The sequence below is a fragment of the Scardinius erythrophthalmus genome (assembly GCF_964197995.2).
Source record: "Scardinius erythrophthalmus genome assembly, chromosome: 6".
Classification (NCBI taxonomy): domain Eukaryota; kingdom Metazoa; phylum Chordata; class Actinopteri; order Cypriniformes; family Leuciscidae; genus Scardinius; species Scardinius erythrophthalmus.
The window spans coordinates 751144-769844 of NC_138226.1; the positions used below are offsets into that span (position 1 = coordinate 751144).

An 18701-nucleotide genomic window follows, 5' to 3' on the forward strand; every position below is an offset into this window, starting at 1 on the left:
TTCTCCATCTACATGTCATCACTAGATCTGTCATTCAGGAACATGGTTTACCCCATCACTGTTATCATCTAGCTACTGGAGTGCCTCAAGGCTCAGTGCTGGGACCGCTTCTCTTCTCCATCTACATGTCATCACTAGATCTGTCATTCAGGAACATGGTTTACCCCATCACTGTTATCATCTAGCTACTGGAGTGCCTCAGGGCTCAGTGCTGGGACCGCTTCTCTTCTCCATCTACATGTCATCACTAGATCTGTCATTCAGAAACATGGTTTATCCCATCACTGTTATCATCTAGCTACTGGAGTGCCTCAGGGCTCAGCGCTGGGACCACTTCTCTTCTCCATCTACATGTCATCACTAGATCTGTCATTCAGGAACATGGTTTACCCCATCACTGTTATCATCTATCTACTGGAGTGCCTCAGGGCTCAGTGCTGGGACCGCTTCTCTTCTCCATCTATATGTCATCACTAGATCTGTCATTCAGGAACATGGTTTACCCCATCACTGTTATCATCTAGCTACTGGAGTGCCTCAGGGCTCAGTGCTGGGACCGCTTCTCTTCTCCATCTACATGCCATCACTAGATCTGTCATTCAGAAACATGGTTTATCCCATCACTGTTATCATCTAGCTACTGGAGTGCCTCAGGGCTCAGTGCTGGGACCGCTTCTCTTCTCCATCTACATGTCATCACTAGATCTGTCATTCAGAAACATGGTTTATCCCATCACTGTTATCATCTAGCTACTGGAGTGCCTCAGGGCTCAGTGCTGGGACCGCTTCTCTTCTCCATCTACATGCCATCACTAGATCTGTCATTCAGAAACATGGTTTATCCCATCACTGTTATCATCTAGCTACTGGAGTGCCTCAGGGCTCAGTGCTGGGACCGCTTCTCTTCTCCATCTACATGCCATCACTAGATCTGTCATTCAGAAACATGGTTTATCCCATCACTGTTATCATCTAGCTACTGGAGTGCCTCAGGGCTCAGTGCTGGGACCACTTCTCTTCTACATCTACATGTCATCACTAGTGTCTGTCATTCAGGAACATGGTTTACCCCATCACTGTTATCATCTAGCTACTGGAGTGCCTCAGGGCTCAGTGCTGGGACCGCTTCTCTTCTCCATCTACATGCCATCACTAGTGTCTGTCATTCAGAAACATGGTTTACCCCATCACTGTTATCATCTAGCTACTGGAGTGCCTCAGGGCTCAGTGCTGGGACCGCTTCTCTTCTCCATCTACATGCCATCACTAGATCTGTCATTCAGAAACATGGTTTACCCCATCACTGTTATCATCTAGCTACTGGAGTGCCTCAGGGCTCAGTGCTGGGACCGCTTCTCTTCTCCATCTACATGCCATCACTAGTGTCTGTCATTCAGAAACATGGTTTACCCCATCACTGTTATCATCTAGCTACTGGAGTGCCTCAGGGCTCAGTGCTGGGACCGCTTCTCTTCTCCATCTACATGCCATCACTAGTGTCTGTCATTCAGAAACATGGTTTACCCCATCACTGCTATCATCTAGCTACTGGAGTGCCTCAGGGCTCAGTGCTGGGACCGCTCCTCTTCTCCATCTACATGTCATCACTAGATCTGTCATTCAGAAACATGGTTTATCCCATCACTGTTATCATCTAGCTACTGGAGTGCCTCAGGGCTCAGTGCTGGGACCGCTTCTCTTCTCCATCTACATGTCATCACTAGATCTGTCATTCAGGAACATGGTTTACCCCATCACTGTTATCATCTAGCTACTGGAGTGCCTCAGGGCTCAGTGCTGGGACCGCTTCTCTTCTCCATCTACATGTCATCACTAGTGTCTGTCATTCAGAAACATGGTTTATCCCATCACTGTTATCATCTAGCTACTGGAGTGCCTCAGGGCTCAGTGCTGGGACCGCTTCTCTTCTCCATCTACATGCCATCACTAGTGTCTGTCATTCAGAAACATGGTTTATCCCATCACTGTTATCATCTAGCTACTGGAGTGCCTCAGGGCTCAGTGCTGGGACCGCTTCTCTTCTCCATCTACATGTCATCACTAGTGTCTGTCATTCAGAAACATGGTTTACCCCATCACTGTTATCATCTAGCTACTGGAGTGCCTCAGGGCTCAGCGCTGGGACCGCTTCTCTTCTCCATCTACATGTCATCACTAGTGTCTGTCATTCCGAAACATGGTTTATCCCATCACTGTTATCATCTAGCTACTGGAGTGCCTCAGGGCTCAGTGCTGGGACCGCTTCTCTTCTCCATCTACATGTCATCACTAGATCTGTCATTCAAAAACATGGTTTACCCCATCACTGTTATCATCTAGCTACTGGAGTGCCTCAGGGCTCAGTGCTGGGACCACTTCTCTTCTCCATCTACATGCCATCAATAGATCTGTCATTCAGAAACATGGTTTACCCCATCACTGTTATCATCTAGCTACTGGAGTGCCTCAGGGCTCAGTGCTGGGACCGCTTCTCTTCTCCATCTACATGTCATCACTAGATCTGTCATTCAGGAACATGGTTTACCCCATCACTGTTATCATCTAGCTACTGGAGTGCCTCAGGGCTCAGTGCTGGGACCGCTTCTCTTCTCCATCTACATGCCATCACTAGTGTCTGTCAATCAGAAACATGGTTTATCCCATCACTGTTATCATCTAGCTACTGGAGTGCCTCAGGGCTCAGTGCTGGGACCGCTTCTCTTCTCCATCTACATGTCATCACTAGTGTCTGTCATTCAGAAACATGGTTTACCCCATCACTGTTATCATCTAGCTACTGGAGTGCCTCAGGGCTCAGTGCTGGGACCGCTTCTCTTCTCCATCTACATGTCATCACTAGATCTGTCATTCAGGAACATGGTTTACCCCATCACTGTTATCATCTAGCTACTGGAGTGCCTCAGGGCTCAGTGCTGGGACCGCTTCTCTTCTCCATCTACATGCCATCACTAGTGTCTGTCAATCAGAAACATGGTTTATCCCATCACTGTTATCATCTAGCTACTGGAGTGCCTCAGGGCTCAGTGCTGGGACCGCTTCTCTTCTCCATCTACATGTCATCACTAGTGTCTGTCATTCAGAAACATGGTTTATCCCATCACTGTTATCATCTAGCTACTGGAGTGCCTCAGGGCTCAGTGCTGGGACCGCTTCTCTTCTCCATCTACATGTCATCACTAGTGTCTGTCATTCAGAAACATGGTTTACCCCATCACTGTTATCATCTAGCTACTGGAGTGCCTCAGGGCTCAGTGCTGGGACCGCTTCTCTTCTCCATCTACATGTCATCACTAGTGTCTGTCATTCAGAAACATGGTTTACCCCATCACTGTTATCATCTAGCTACTGGAGTGCCTCAGGGCTCAGTGCTGGGACCGCTTCTCTTCTCCATCTACATGTCATCACTAGTGTCTGTCATTCAGAAACATGGTTTATCCCATCACTGTTATCATCTAGCTACTGGAGGGCCTCAGGGCTCAGTGCTGGGACCGCTTCTCTTCTCCATCTACATGTCATCACTAGTGTCTGTCATTCAGAAACATGGTTTACCCCATCACTGTTATCATCTAGCTACTGGAGTGCCTCAGGGCTCAGTGCTGGGACCGCTTCTCTTCTCCATCTACATGTCATCACTAGATCTGTCATTCAGGAACATGGTTTATCCCATCACTGTTATCATCTAGCTACTGGAGTGCCTCAGGGCTCAGTGCTGGGACCGCTTCTCTTCTCCATCTACATGTCATCACTAGATCTGTCATTCAGGAACATGGTTTATCCCATCACTGTTATCATCTAGCTACTGGAGTGCCTCAGGGCTCAGTGCTGGGACCGCTTCTCTTCTCCATCTACATGTCATCACTAGTGTCTGTCATTCAGAAACATGGTTTATCCCATCACTGTTATCATCTAGCTACTGGAGTGCCTCAGGGCTCAGTGCTGGGACCGCTTCTCTTCTCCATCTACATGTCATCACTAGATCTGTCATTCAGGAACATGGTTTATCCCATCACTGTTATCATCTAGCTACTGGAGTGCCTCAGGGCTCAGTGCTGGGACCGCTTCTCTTCTCCATCTACATGTCATCACTAGTGTCTGTCATTCAGAAACATGGTTTACCCCATCACTGTTATCATCTAGCTACTGGAGTGCCTCAGGGCTCAGTGCTGGGACCGCTTCTCTTCTCCATCTACATGTCATCACTAGTGTCTGTCATTCAGAAACATGGTTTACCCCATCACTGTTATCATCTAGCTACTGGAGTGCCTCAGGGCTCAGTGCTGGGACCGCTTCTCTTCTCCATCTACATGTCATCACTAGTGTCTGTCATTCAGAAACATGGTTTACCCCATCACTGTTATCATCTAGCTACTGGAGTGCCTCAGGGCTCAGTGCTGGGACCGCTTCTCTTCTCCATCTACATGCCATCACTAGATCTGTCATTCAGAAACATGGTTTATCCCATCACTGTTATCATCTAGCTACTGGAGTGCCTCAGGGCTCAGTGCTGGGACCGCTTCTCTTCTCCATCTACATGCCATCACTAGTGTCTGTCATTCAGAAACATGGTTTACCCCATCACTGTTATCATCTAGCTACTGGAGTGCCTCAGGGCTCAGTGCTGGGACCGCTCCTCTTCTCCATCTACATGTCATCACTAGTGTCTGTCATTCAGAAACATGGTTTATCCCATCACTGTTATCATCTAGCTACTGGAGTGCCTCAGGGCTCAGTGCTGGGACCACTTCTCTTCTCCATCTACATGTCATCACTAGTGTCTGTCATTCAGAAACATGGTTTACCCCATCACTGTTATCATCTAGCTACTGGAGTGCCTCAGGGCTCAGTGCTGGGACCACTTCTCTTCTCCATCTACATGTCATCACTAGTGTCTGTCATTCAGAAACATGGTTTACCCCATCACTGTTATCATCTAGCTACTGGAGTGCCTCAGGGCTCAGTGCTGGGACCGCTTCTCTTCTCCATCTACATGTCATCACTAGTGTCTGTCATTCAGAAACATGGTTTAACCCATCACTGCACTCCACTTGCAGATATTTGTTCTTGTTTTAAGCATAAACTCACTTAATTTTTCAGTAAACAAAACTTAATATCTTCAGTCATTTTGCTTCTCCAATAAATGTATCTTGATTTAAGAATGTTAAGATATTTGTGCTAGAAAACAAGACAGAAACAATGAGGAAGAACATCATGTTTTGCAGTTATAAGACCAACCTCTTTCCCGCCAGCGTCCCGGGAATCCTCCGCGTGATTGGCCACGTCAGACAGGAAGTGAAGTAATCGCTGGAGTGTGTCGCTGTTGCAGGCGGGCAGAAGACAGATCAGAAGCTGAATGGCCGAGAGCTGGTCTGGCTTCTCCAGAGCTGTAGAAACACACACGATAAAGCGGAGCACAGGAGAGGAATGTCTGGGATTATCAGGGGCTTTCGCACCGGAGGAACCTTTTCATAGTTCCTAAAACTATTGGAGGAAGTTCCCGGATTTTGGTGTGTTTGTTCGCACCGCAGGAACTAGGAACGATTTTAGTTCTAGGAACTCATTTTGGAGGAACTCATTACTCCTACTCCAGAGTCAGTCTAAACCAGCACTATAGGAACTATCCGTGACGGTAGTGTTCGCTGATTGGCCGAACACACGCGAAACACCAGCACACGCCATTTTAAAAAAGCACACAGATTAAAGCCTATATATTTACTCTAGTAACTAACTCTACGAACATGGAAAACAGGGAAAGATGAGCCTCTAATCTTTACGCTGAGGAGAAATCCAACGCAACTTTGAGGGGCCGAAAGGAACATGATCATGTATTTCTGCTCAGCAACACTGGACATCAACACACAGCATACGCTAATAACTCTTCATTACTGTCAACTTTCTATGTATAACAGTTTTATCTAATAACGCTTAGACAGATCGTAAACTAATGAACACAGAGAATGTGAGCACTGTGAGCTTAGTCGTACTCAGCGCCGTCAAAATAAAAGTCACAAAAACAAGCGTGGCTTCCGTCACTTCAGAGTTCCCACTAGCGGTGCGAATGCAACCAGGAAAACGTTCCTTAGGGAACCATTAGTTCTCGGGGAAACACCCTGGTGGCTCGCTCCTATAACTGAGTTCCTATAACCACCCCGTGCGAAAGCCCTTATGGAGATGTTCCTCACATGTGCAGGCGATGAATGCGGAGTACAGCTCTCGGGTCAGCAGAGGATCAGGCATGTCTCGGAGGAACTCTTTCAGCAGCGCCGCCACATCATGAACACTGTGCCTCTGGTCTAAAGCCACGTCTGTGCCCTGATCGAACGCCTTGCGCAGCTGAATGACACACAACACACACACGGTCAACACTGGCACTAGCCTTCACATACTTTCAATATATCTAAATTATGCTTTAAAAATATATCTAAATTACGACATATGCTCTCACTGACAAATGCGTTACAGTTAGTTCATGTGTTCATGACCTCAAGGCTAGATTACTGTAATGCTCTACTGGGTGGTTGCCCTGCACGCTTAATAAACAAACTCTATATATATATATTAGACCAGCTGGAATTTGTTTATATGTATATTCAAACGCTCATTTCTAAGTTTGCGTTCTAGAGCCACCAAACACTGTAGTTGTGCAAATGAACGGCCAGAACACATTAAAAGTTTTCTGTTGTCAGTTAAAACGGTGTCGTGTTAGCGTTAGTTTTCATTAAAAATAAAAAAAATTAAATACAGTCTGTAAAACATAAAACATCAGCTTCTCACCTGTCGAACTCTTTTCTTGGAGCTTCCGACCCGGAAGATCCCGACCGTCTGTAGACCTGAACAGCAAATAACAGCAGCGTTACTCATCGCTCACACTCTCTCTCTCTCTCTCTCTCTCTCACACACACACACACACACACACACACACACACACACACACACACCTGAAGGGGTTTATTCTGAGATAACAGCCAGCTGGATGTTCATGATCTCTTACTCTGACAGACAGGAACTAACAGGGTCACTGACCGTATCTCTGCAGATGTTGGCAGCAGCTGTCCAGCACGCGCGGCACCTGCCTGTAAATGGGGTTCAGGCTTAGCTTAGCGTCGCTCATCTTCTTCTTCTCGCTGGGCGACTCCAGCGGCATCGACAGCTGTAGCGCCTCCAGGAGACGCGAGTGACTGTCGTCCAGGTCCGTGATGCAGTCCACAGACATGCCGCCCTACAGGGGAAACACAGTCCTTTCAGCAACCGCCCGTCTCGGTCTGGCTAACAACGTATTAAATCATGCTATCAACATGCTAAATCCGGCTAACAATGTGTTAAATATCATACTATCAACATGCTAAATCCGGCTAACAATGTGTTAAATCACGATAACAATGTGTTAAATTGTGCTATCAACATGCTAAATCATGCTATCAACTTGTTAAATCATCCTAGAAAAATGCTAATCATGCTAACAAAATGCTAAATAATGCAAACAACGTGTTAAATAATGCTAACAACATGCTTATAATGCTAACAACATGCTAGAAATATGCTAAATCATGCTAGCAATGTGTTAAATCATGTTAACAACATGCTAACCATGATATAAATGTGTTAAATCATGTTACCAATATGATAAATAATGCTAGCAACATGCAAACAATGTGTTAAATAATGCTAGCAATGTGGTAAATCTTGCTAACAATGTGTTAAATAATGCTAGCAACATGCTAATTAATGTCAACAACGTTAAACCGTGTTAACAATGTTAAATCATGCTAGCAACATGTTAATTATGCTAGCAATGTGCTAAATAATGCAAAAATATGTTAAATAATGCTAACAACATGCTAAATCATGCCAGCAACATGTTAAATCATGCTAACAACATGTTAGCAATGTGTTAAAGCATGCTAACAAGATGTTAAATCAGGCTAGCAACGTTAGCAATGTGCTTATTCATGTTAGAAACATGCTAACAACATACAAAAACACCCTGTCAAGCTCTCTCTCTCTCTCTCTCTCTCTCTCATCTGTTTTTCTGAAGATTGGCTGTATTGCCTTCAAAACATTCAAACTTTAAACTTCAAAGTACTTCAAACAGAAAACCTTCAAACTTCCAAGCTTTTAAAATTTCTCAGTCTTCTGGTCTGACTTTCTCAAGCCAACTTCAAAAGAGTGTCATGACGAACTTGTATTATTTAGTAATAGTTGTAAAGTAATCAAATTAAACTGTTATTTTAGGATAAGCACACACACACACACACACACACACACACACACGTACCCGTCGGCGTGTGCGCAGGGCCGTCTCCGGGGTGCCGGGGGTCGCGGGGTCGTTGGGCGTCTCCGAGGAGGAGCTGAGGGACGAGTTGCTGCTGGAAAGCTCGTGTCTGGTGGATCTGCGGGAACACACTCGATCCGCCGGGAGCCGAAGCTCCTCCTGCTCCTCCTGAAGCTGCTTCTGACGCCGGTCGTTACAGATCACCTGAGACAGCGGCACGCCGAACGCCTGCGCCTCCGACTCTGAGGAACACACACACACACACACACACACAGTTACTGCACGCCGAACGCCTGCGCCTCCGACTCTGAGGAACACACACACACACACACACACACACACACACACAGTTACTGCACGCCGAACGCCTGCGCCTCCGACTCTGAGGAACACACACACACACACACACACACACACACACACACAGTTACTGCACGCCGAACGCCTGCGCCTCCGACTCTGAGGAACACACACACACACACACACACACACACACACACACACACACACACACAGTTACTGCACGCTGAACGCCTGCGCCTCCGACTCTGAGGAACACACACACACACACACACACACACAGTTACTGCACGCCGAACGCCTGCGCCTCCGACTCTGAGGAACACACACACACACACACACACACACAGTTACTGCACGCCGAACGCCTGCGCCTCCGACTCTGAGGAACACACACACACACACACACACACACACACACACACACACACACAGTTACTGCACGCCGAACGCCTGCGCCTCCGACTCTGAGGAACACACACACACACACACACACAGTTACTGCACGCCGAACGCCTGTGCCTCCGACTCTGAGGAACACACACACACACACACACACACATTATAATATATTATAATATATAATAATTTAATTTGAATAATTTTTATGATTTATTTATTATCTTCTCATAAGCTCACGAACATTTTTGTAAGCATTTTATTTTTTAAATATTATTTTAATTTTACATTTTCGTGATTTAACTAATCATTAGCTCATTTTTAATCGACTCATAAAAACTCCTGCACTAGTTCCCAATTTTTCCAATGCCTGCAATTTGTTTTGAACGAACAAACAAAAACATGCACACCTTCCCCCTTCATTAGGCAACATCACAGACGCTCTTGCTTAATATGCCCTTAATATATCACATAATAAAACGTGGCACACACTATACAAACATTTTTGTGTTGACATTCCACAACGAGCCTCTCGCGACATCAACCAGGAAAGAGCTTTAATAAACGTGCAAACGAGTCCCTGCTCACTCCGAGCGGCAGCACAAATAAACGGAGCGTCTCGGACTGTTGTTATTATTTCTCCGGGAAGTCGGAGCGCAGCGGGAGCGTCTGCATTCCAGCACACATTACATTACTGATCCGGGAGGAGTGAGAGCTGCAGGCGGATCGCCCCGTGCAGAAGTGCATTCTGGGAGAAAGCACCATGTCTCACCCTCATAGTGCAGCTAAAGGAGTCTGAAAGCGTGAGAGCAAATCCGGCACACGTCGCTTTCCACTGATCCTAGAAACAAGGCGTTTAAAGTAACAACATGTAACTTTTCAACCTTCATAATATATTTCCAAGACCCTTAGGCTCTGCCAGATCCTGACGGGGTCTGTATCGCTTTTAGTGGCACTATGTAACTTCGGGGTGCGGGTAGTAACCAGCGCTCAAAAAGAACTACAAAATTCGACTGCTTTACGGCATACGTCACTTTGCCCACCACTTCCTCAAATGTGGCCAACCAGCGCGTTTGTTTTCGTACGTCTGTTTTCGTCATGGCTGAAGCAGCAGCGAAACGTAAGAAGTCCAAGGTTTTGTCGGAGTAGAGTCGGAAGAGGAAAAGGGAGAGTGATAAACTGAAAGGCAGGACGAGGATCAATATGGGTCGAGCGTTTGCTCGCTGGTGTTAGCTTATGGAGGAGGAGAGTTACCAGACCGATGCTGACTTGGCCGTCATGCTGTTGAACTAGTAAGTAACTGTAAATTGCTTGCATACTATCTTTATTTTTTCTAATCTGTTGTCTGCCTGGCTACGTTACGGAAACTATCTGGTCCTCCATTTATTTATCTTCATGAATCAGCTAGTAGATGAGCGAATTATCAATCTGGTAGCTAGTAAACACTAACATGGTAGTTTTAGATGGTTAGGATGCTATCGCTATCATTCTCGTTCAGATTTGAGCATTGCAATCGACATGCAAATCGCAAATGTTTGAGTTAAAATGTTTAGTCTACTAAACATGTATAAATTATGAAAGGGGGAAGATTAATAATATTATCATTGCCCATATGAAAAAAACCTGCATGCTTCATACAGTAACCGTAAATCATTTTACGACAGCGGTAATGGACAATTCCGCTTCCAACCTGTAGGGCGACCGCAGAGGAAAAGTTCCATGTTGTTGCTTTAAGGATTTGAAAAGCAGAAATCGTTCAGATTTCTAGGTGTCTGATCAAACGTGAGGTCATGTGACTTTGTAAAGATGGTCACATTTTGAGCGCAAGATGCTCTTCAAAACGTGCGAGCAAATGAGAAGTGCATGAAAATGAAAATCTATAGACTTGACATTCAATTCAAAAAGAACAACACAAAAATTGCATTTTAATTTTAGTTGATAAAATGATGCCAATGCTGATATTCTTATTCATTAGGGCTGTGCGATATAGCTAAAAAATTTATCACAAAATAATGTTTCATATCGTTCCGTATCAAAACATTTTAAAACCTTTTTTTTTTTTTAAGAAAAGTAGAAAAGTTTGAATTGAAACCACTGTTTTTTAAAAAAAATCCACATTATTAAAGGCAAACAACAAATGATATTAGGTTCAAATAAAGTTTTGGTTATCACATTAAAAATAACATGTAAATATGATAATATATGAGTTTTGAAGTTCTGGAAAAAGATGTGTGACATACTTGAAAGCATTTTACTATTCCTGCCACACTTCCATGGTTACAGTGAGTGTTACTACAGCAAATCCATGGTGAAAGTTGCTGATGTGTGGACTTAAAGGGATAGTTCACCCAAAAATGAAAATTCTGTCAGTAATTACAGTAACTATATTAACGATCTCTTTAATAACTTTTCTGGGCCAGCAAGTTTCAGTCCCTTAGAAGTCTATGGAGGAGTGAGACAGCTCTCAGATTTAATCAAAAATATCTTAATTTGTGTTCCGAAGATGAACACAGCGCACAGCGGACTTTTCCCTCCACAGACGCATGTCGGTAAATTAGGGAATGAACTTGCGCTCCCGGGGGCGGTTCAGTGAAAAGAGGAGGCGTGTTCCGGCGCAAACGTTCCCTGGTGCTATTCTGCAGTTTCAGAAAACAATTCCGCCACTGACCAGGAAAAACTAGTCTAAAGTCAGTGGCGCGTTGCGCATGTTATATGTAGCGTGAGCACAACACACACACACTTTACTTCTCTCTTCTACACAGAAGCAGTAGTTTTCATTTTTGCAAATCGTACATTATTACAAGGAACAATATTACCACACGAGGGAAATGATTGTTGTGTCCATGAAGATGTGAAAAATAGGCATAAATCTAGCTTACACATTTACCCAAATGATCATACGCCTGTTTAACCGAAGCTAATCTGGGTGTGTTTCTCCATCCCCAATGTCACTTCTCTGTGTTTTACGGCCCTGACGAGAACGTCGGTCTCCTCAGGTGTGAAACGCTCCTGGCAAATCCGCCGTTATAATAGCAATCCGCCATGGAACAAGCGCGCCTGCTTTTAATGGGAATGTGAAACGGCGCTCTGATTGGTTTATTTCACATTACGCCCAAACCACACCTATGAGTAATGAAGCGACTTCAGACCAACACATTTTAGATTTGCGTCGAGACCAGCCCACAAAGTTACTTGTGTTTCGCGCTTGATGCATTTCAGACTGTTAAAATAGGGCCCTAGATCTCGTAGCGATGTTATTACTTCTGTGGCAAATTCAAGTGCTTTCATTACTGGATCTCTCAGCGCTGTGTAGAAACAGTGTCGCTCGATCGAAATCGGCTCACGCTGCATTGGTCCAGACTGATTAACGGTCCGTGAAGCACAAATGAGCAGCGCAGTTTCGTTCCGCTTTCCTTACGTTTGCCATTTGATGTTGGGCAATGTTGTGGTGATCGCATGAAAATATCGAACGCTATACCGAACATTTATTTTATTGTTATTGTTATTTTATTGTTAAAAATAAAAAAAATTATTGTTATGACATCAGATCATCATATTAGAGTGATTTCTGAAGGATCATGTGACACTGAAGACTGGAGTAATGATGCTGAAAATTCAGGAATAAATTACACTTTACTATATATTCACATAGAGAACAGCAGATTTACAGTAGAATAATATTTCACTGTTTTTACTGTATTTTTGATCAAATAAATGCAGCTTTGGCGTAGTCGGCGAGACTTCTGTCAAAAACAATAAAACATCTTTTCGACCCCAAACTTTTAAACGGTAGTGTAAAGTTTATAAACCCAAGCGTCTACAAACCAAACACACACCTTTGTCTCTCTTTTCTTTTGATAACGAATCCAGCTTCCTCCTGAGTGACTTTTTCCGCTTCTGGCCATCTGGACATAAAGCACACGAAACATTAGAAATAAAACAGAGAACAACAGCAAAGACAATCAAACAAGTGTCACGTCAGGACATCTCTTGACGTGTGCGATGTGTGAGAGTCTGTGTACCTTTAGGGATGGTGATCTGGCATCCCAAATCAAAGCCTTTCGTGAGTCGGACCAGAGCCACTTCTTGTAGCCGGACTCTCTCCAGCTCCGACAGACTCTGGATGGGAACCGACTGCATGTGGAGGTTATGACCCGTTGCTTTCCTACAGGTGAAATCTCCCTAAGAGAGACACAAAATAGAAAGAGAAATCGTGTAACTATAGAGCATCTTTAACCCGTTAAAGTCTCAATGTTTGAGCGCAGACCTGAAGATTTACAATTAAATTGTTGTAATTGGGCAATTTTACATGTTGTTTTTTTAGTCCATGGGTTTTAATGGCAGTATTTGATTTGAATTTACCCTCAAACCCAGTTTGCACTCAAGACATGCATGCAAAGATTCCTTTAGAAGATTTAGACCTTTTCTCGAAAAATAAGAAAAAAAAAGAAAAAAAACAGAATAGATGTTATATTTTGATCTCTTGGCATGAAATCTAACAAAGGTTTCTACAAGTCTTTCACGATTGTACATGTGCATCGCCATTTCAAAATAAAAGTCTTGTCTTGCTGCAAATTAATAAATTCCTGCTGATCAGTCACCATATATGAAAACTTGAGTCTTATAGTCCCCCTGTTGTCAATAATTTTGACATGCCTTAAAATATCTTGAAAAAAAAAACTTTCTGATACGGGAATCAAACTCGGACCCCCTGTGCGATAATGCAGCAGCCATATCACCCTGTAGCCCAAGACTGGTCACCCACTGAAGGTAAGCAGGGCTGAGTCTGGTCAATACCTGGATGGGAGACTCCTGGGAAAACCAGGTTGCTGCTGGAAGAGGTGTTAGTGAGGCCAGTAGGGGGCGCTCACCCTGTGCTCTGTGTGGGTCCTAACGCCCCAGTGTAGTGACAGGGACACTGTACTGTCAAAGAGCACCGTCCTTCGGATCAGACGTTAAACTGAGGTCCTGACTCTCTGTGGTCATTAAAAACCCCTTGGCCTCTGTCCATCATGGCCTCCTAATCATCCCTATATACTGACTGGCTTCATCACTCACTGTGTGTGTGTGTGTGTGTGTGTGTGTGTGGTGGGCGTTCTGGCGCAGCATGGCTGCCGTCACATCATCAGGTGGTGTTTGAGGAGATTCCCCCCTTCCATGTAAAGCGCTTTGAGTAGCCAGAAAAGCGCTATATAAATGTAACAAATTATTATTAATCAAAGAAATGTATTTTATCATCCCGGATAGCTAAATAAAAAACACCCGGAGTGCCCTTGAGAGCCACCAGAGGGCACTCCACAACAGACTACTGTCCTTCCCTCACAAACTACATCTCCCATAATCCTCTACCTGGACTCATTGTTTTCACCTGTGTCTCATCTTCTTGTTTGCTCACCCTATATAAGCCTGGCTCTTTCTGTCATTCCCTGCGAAGTCTTGTTTAGTGTAATACTGCAATTCCAAGCATTCTCCCTGGTTTCATGTCTCTTGGTTTTTGGATTTCTTCCTGTTCCGTGGATTACTCTTTTGGCCGTGTTCCCTGCCTTGTGTTTGTTATTGTTTGGACTGATTACTCGGTGTTTATGACCTTTGCCTGTTTTTGACTACGATTGTGGATTACCCTTTCAATAAACCTGCATTTGGATCCTCAACCTTCGTGTCTCGGAGCAGTTCGTAACACAAGTACTCATCTCCGTTAATTTCCCTCTCCTCAAATCCTGACGTAGTTTAGTTTAGGAGGAGGTGACAGAGAAAGTGAAGGTAAACAGTATTGCCACAGCTATCAAATGGTATATAGTTTGTCAATATCAGTTAAGGACAGTTAACATCTTAATAAAGCAGTACCATATTTATTCCAAAATATTCATATATATATACACAAATATTTTATTTGATGTTTCATAGGAGTGAACTCTCTTTTGATGTGATTCTCATTTTTGGAGTACACAAGCTACTCTGACTGGAACATCTCTCTTCTGTGTTTTGGATTTGATAAACAAACTGGACTTTCTTGATAAAACTGAAATCACAGACTTATGTTTTCTACAGCAGCAAATATCACCACTGAACAACCTCATGGAGAACGAATGGGAATTCTGCTCCCGGAATCCCGCTCTGTTGGGTTTATATTCGGAGATCAGAGATATCTTTATATTCCCTCAGAATAACCCCAGGTTTTATTGAACACACAGTGACAAGCTCTACAGAACTCTTGGCATCTCGAGAGACGTTCTGGCAGCGCTGCTAATCATTGTGAAATTCAAACCCAGACACTCATGTTTTGTTTTGTTGGTTTACTCCTCTTTTCCTTGTAGGGGTTTCTGGGAATGATCAGTAAAGTAAATTTAGCCAGCAGTCTCAGACTGAGTTGGATCATATGACACTTTTGAAGCAAAGAGAGCATCAACATGTTAGCGATTTTCACAAATCATTAACACCCTGTGCGGTGTAATAAATCCAGCTGGCAGCTGTACTGGCAGGTGTTATCACATCATGCCTTCGTTTTTATTATCTTTACTACTTGCATTAAACTTTTTAACTTAATTAGCCATTATGTTTGTTTGAAATCATGGTAAAATAACCCTTTTAAATTATTTCAGAGCAAATACATAAATATTAAGATAATCTATATCAAACACGGCCAAAAGGGTAAAACATAAGTACACACAGTAGTGTCCAAAAGTGACGTCCAGAGGGGATTATATTTGTTTTTAATGACCCAATGAGGAAAATGTCAGATTTTTTTTTTTCTTTTTTTTAATATGAGCGAAGAACAAAACACTAAACTTGGTTAAGGTATTAATCTGACAAAATTGTTTGGCAGAGAAAGACAGCAAGAAAAATGCATAGAAAAACAAAAAGCTGACATTGACAAACATTGACTACAACATATTTAGGTATTAATATTTGGTTGGTTTGGCTGTTTGAGCATAAACAACATCTGCAAAGTTACAAAGATCAAAGTTCAAAGCAAAGGGAGATATTTTCTTTTACAGAAATAGCTTTTTAAGGACTACAACAAACGGCTGGTAGGAACTACAATGAGCTTCTTCACGGGTTAGTGACATCACTAACCCTAAAATTGACATAAACCCCGGGACACGATTTATAGATAATCAAGACAGAATATGCTAATCAATGACTAGAAGATAACTACACATCAGCTCCATCAATTCATCATCTAACCATTCAGAAATGTCCTGTTGCTTCTACATGTTGTCACTTCTTCTAGAGTCTCTCCATCTTTGTCTGACTCCGGTTTGAACATAAAAGGCTAAAAGTTTTTGATATTTTCAGTGTCTTTGTGTGAGTGTGTGTGTGTGTGTGTGTGTGTGTGTGTGTGTGTGTGTGAGGTAAAAGGACAGGAGCTCTTGAAGCTCCGCCCCTTGTACCGGGAGCAGCAGCTCATTTGCATTTAAAGGGACAAACACACATACGGTGTGTTTTTGCTCACCCTCAAAAAGTGACCATTTTAACATACTATATGAAAATATCTGTGGGGTATTTTGAGCTAAAACTTCACACACACACACACACACACTCTGGGGACATCAGAGACTTATTTTGCATCTTGTGAAAAGAGCATTAGGACCCCTTTAATAAATATATATCTTTTCATGAGACACCTTTATTGTAACACTTTTTACATCTTCACGCAATGCCCGTATGCATTACAGAAGCCAGCGTGTGTATTCTTGTGTAAACACACCTCAGGGCTTGACGATAAGGACTGCCGAAGTGTGGAAGACGGGACACTCGAAACTTTATCATTTGCATGTGTTTTCGCCAATTTAAGCATAAGCGGGAAGGATTTTGCTACTCGAGCACTGAAGTAAATCTTTGCTCAAAAACTAACCGAAATTAAAAATTATTTGTATAATAATCCCTGCACAGGAGAGACTTGGTGTTGTTTCAAAACAAAAGGAAAATATATCGGCATCGGCCAAAATTAGTTGAGAAATACCAGCATATCGGACATCGCCAAAAATCCAATCGCGTGCATCTCTATTTCAGATGAAGTAAATTAGTCAACGGCATTAATTAAATGAGTTTGAAAAAAGAACCTCATTGATCATAAATACAACAGAATCAACCGATTCAATAATCATAAACAAGTATTCATAAACATGTGTACGTTTATTAAGTTGGATTAGATGTGTTCAGTACATGAATATTGTATGTTTTAGTGTCTATGCAAGTGTAAGTGTAAGTTCTGGAACACACACACACACACACACACACACACACACACACACACACGCACACGCACACGCACACGCACACACACACACACACAGAGCAATAAGGAAGGAAACAGACGTATACAGCAGATCCTTCGACCTCTGATTAACCGGCCAGTAAATCTGCCTTGACCAGATTAACTCTCTTTGATCATGCTGAAGTGGAAACTGTCATATGAGAGGCTTACGGTCCGACAACAATGAAGATTACGGCTCCTTTCAGGAATCAACTGACCCGTTTCAGGGCTTTCCAACAATTACAGGAGAACCTTCTGACGTTCACGGATGATCTATTCCTTTACAAACATCAGTTATTCGTGCTTTTCTCTTGAAGAATCTTCTGCAGTTCTTTTCAATACGACACTTCGTAGCGATCAAGCTCTTAATAACACAAAATTACTCATGCACTGCTGGAGTCATGTGATCCTTTGTGTCAGAAAAGAAAAATTATTTTAACCTTGTAAAGCCTAACATATAAAATAACAGTCGGTTAAATGTCACAGTTTACTGAACCTGTACAAGTTCTTTAAATTAAGTCAAAAATCATGTTAAGTTTAAATTAAAAATCATGAGTATCATATTTGATTCATCAGGCTTATGAGAATATGGATGAAAAAATAGCAAAATTTGATTCAGAGCCCCAAACTGAGCGAAAACATGCAATTTGCTGCAGATCCTGATATTTATATGAAATGCTGATGCTTGTAATATAAATCAATGAGACACTGGCATAACATGCACATAAATATGAATACCTGCCAATAATATGTCTTAGTAAGATTATATTTAATGCTTAGTTTTATGATCAAAACTCTAGTTTTAAAACATATAATGCAATGCAATGATGATTGAGAGATGAACAAATAAACCTTCCTCATAATATTTGATACTCATGTTTTTTTATAATTAATGATGATGGATAATCAAGTAAACCTCAGTTCGGTTGAAATATTACTAACAATATCAAAGTTATTCTTACAAGACACGTGAAGCACGAGCTGAAGGAGGACGTTTGTACAATTAAAGACCTTTTACCTGATAAACCAGTGGAAACTATCCGTCAGACACAGGAGGAATGCAGGAGTTCAACTGTTATTCACCGCAACTCTCAACTTTTATCACTAAATAAATCCCCCTATTAGGAGTCGCTGTGTAGCAAATGTGACATGCAACCGAACTTGCCATCTTTTATTTCATTTTTCCACTCAAGCCAATCTCAAACTCGCACGTCTAACATTCACAGAGCTTTTCCTTCCCAGATGCAGAAGATCAACTCAATCCAAACACCAGCAGTTCCTCGTCGGCTTGCGTAATCCAGATCACACACAAACACACACACACACACACACACACACACACACACACACACGCACGCTCGCACTCTCTGCATGCACTCAAAATAAGACCAATAATATGATCATATATCATTCAGCTTTTCTGCTTATATATTGTGTTAAAAACCCCTTTTGTGG

The 18701-nt window shown here is 42.9% G+C and overlaps 1 protein-coding gene across 4 annotated transcripts in view; it reads right to left on the reverse strand.

Annotated features, from left to right (window-relative positions):
- Positions 1-18701, reverse strand: part of LOC308692849 (rho GTPase-activating protein 6) — a 40494-nt gene that overhangs the window by 10710 nt on the left and 11083 nt on the right. For 3 of the 4 annotated variants that reach the window (XR_014030381.1, XM_081369271.1, XM_081369273.1), the window contains exons 2-8: positions 13012-13171; positions 12826-12894; positions 8294-8532; positions 7042-7237; positions 6793-6848; positions 6201-6351; positions 5254-5402 (exon numbers count right to left, since the gene is read on the reverse strand). Coding sequence is in view for 3 of the 4 variants with exons in the window: in XM_081369271.1 (XP_081225397.1) it covers positions 5254-5402; positions 6201-6351; positions 6793-6848; positions 7042-7237; positions 8294-8532; positions 12826-12894; positions 13012-13171 (1020 nt within the window). In the remaining variant the exon portion in view is untranslated. Of the gene's footprint in view, positions 1-5253; positions 5403-6200; positions 6352-6792; positions 6849-7041; positions 7238-8293; positions 8533-12825; positions 12895-13011; positions 13172-18264; positions 18532-18701 lie in introns of those variants that run through there. The other variant, XM_081369272.1, reaches the window with a different exon arrangement.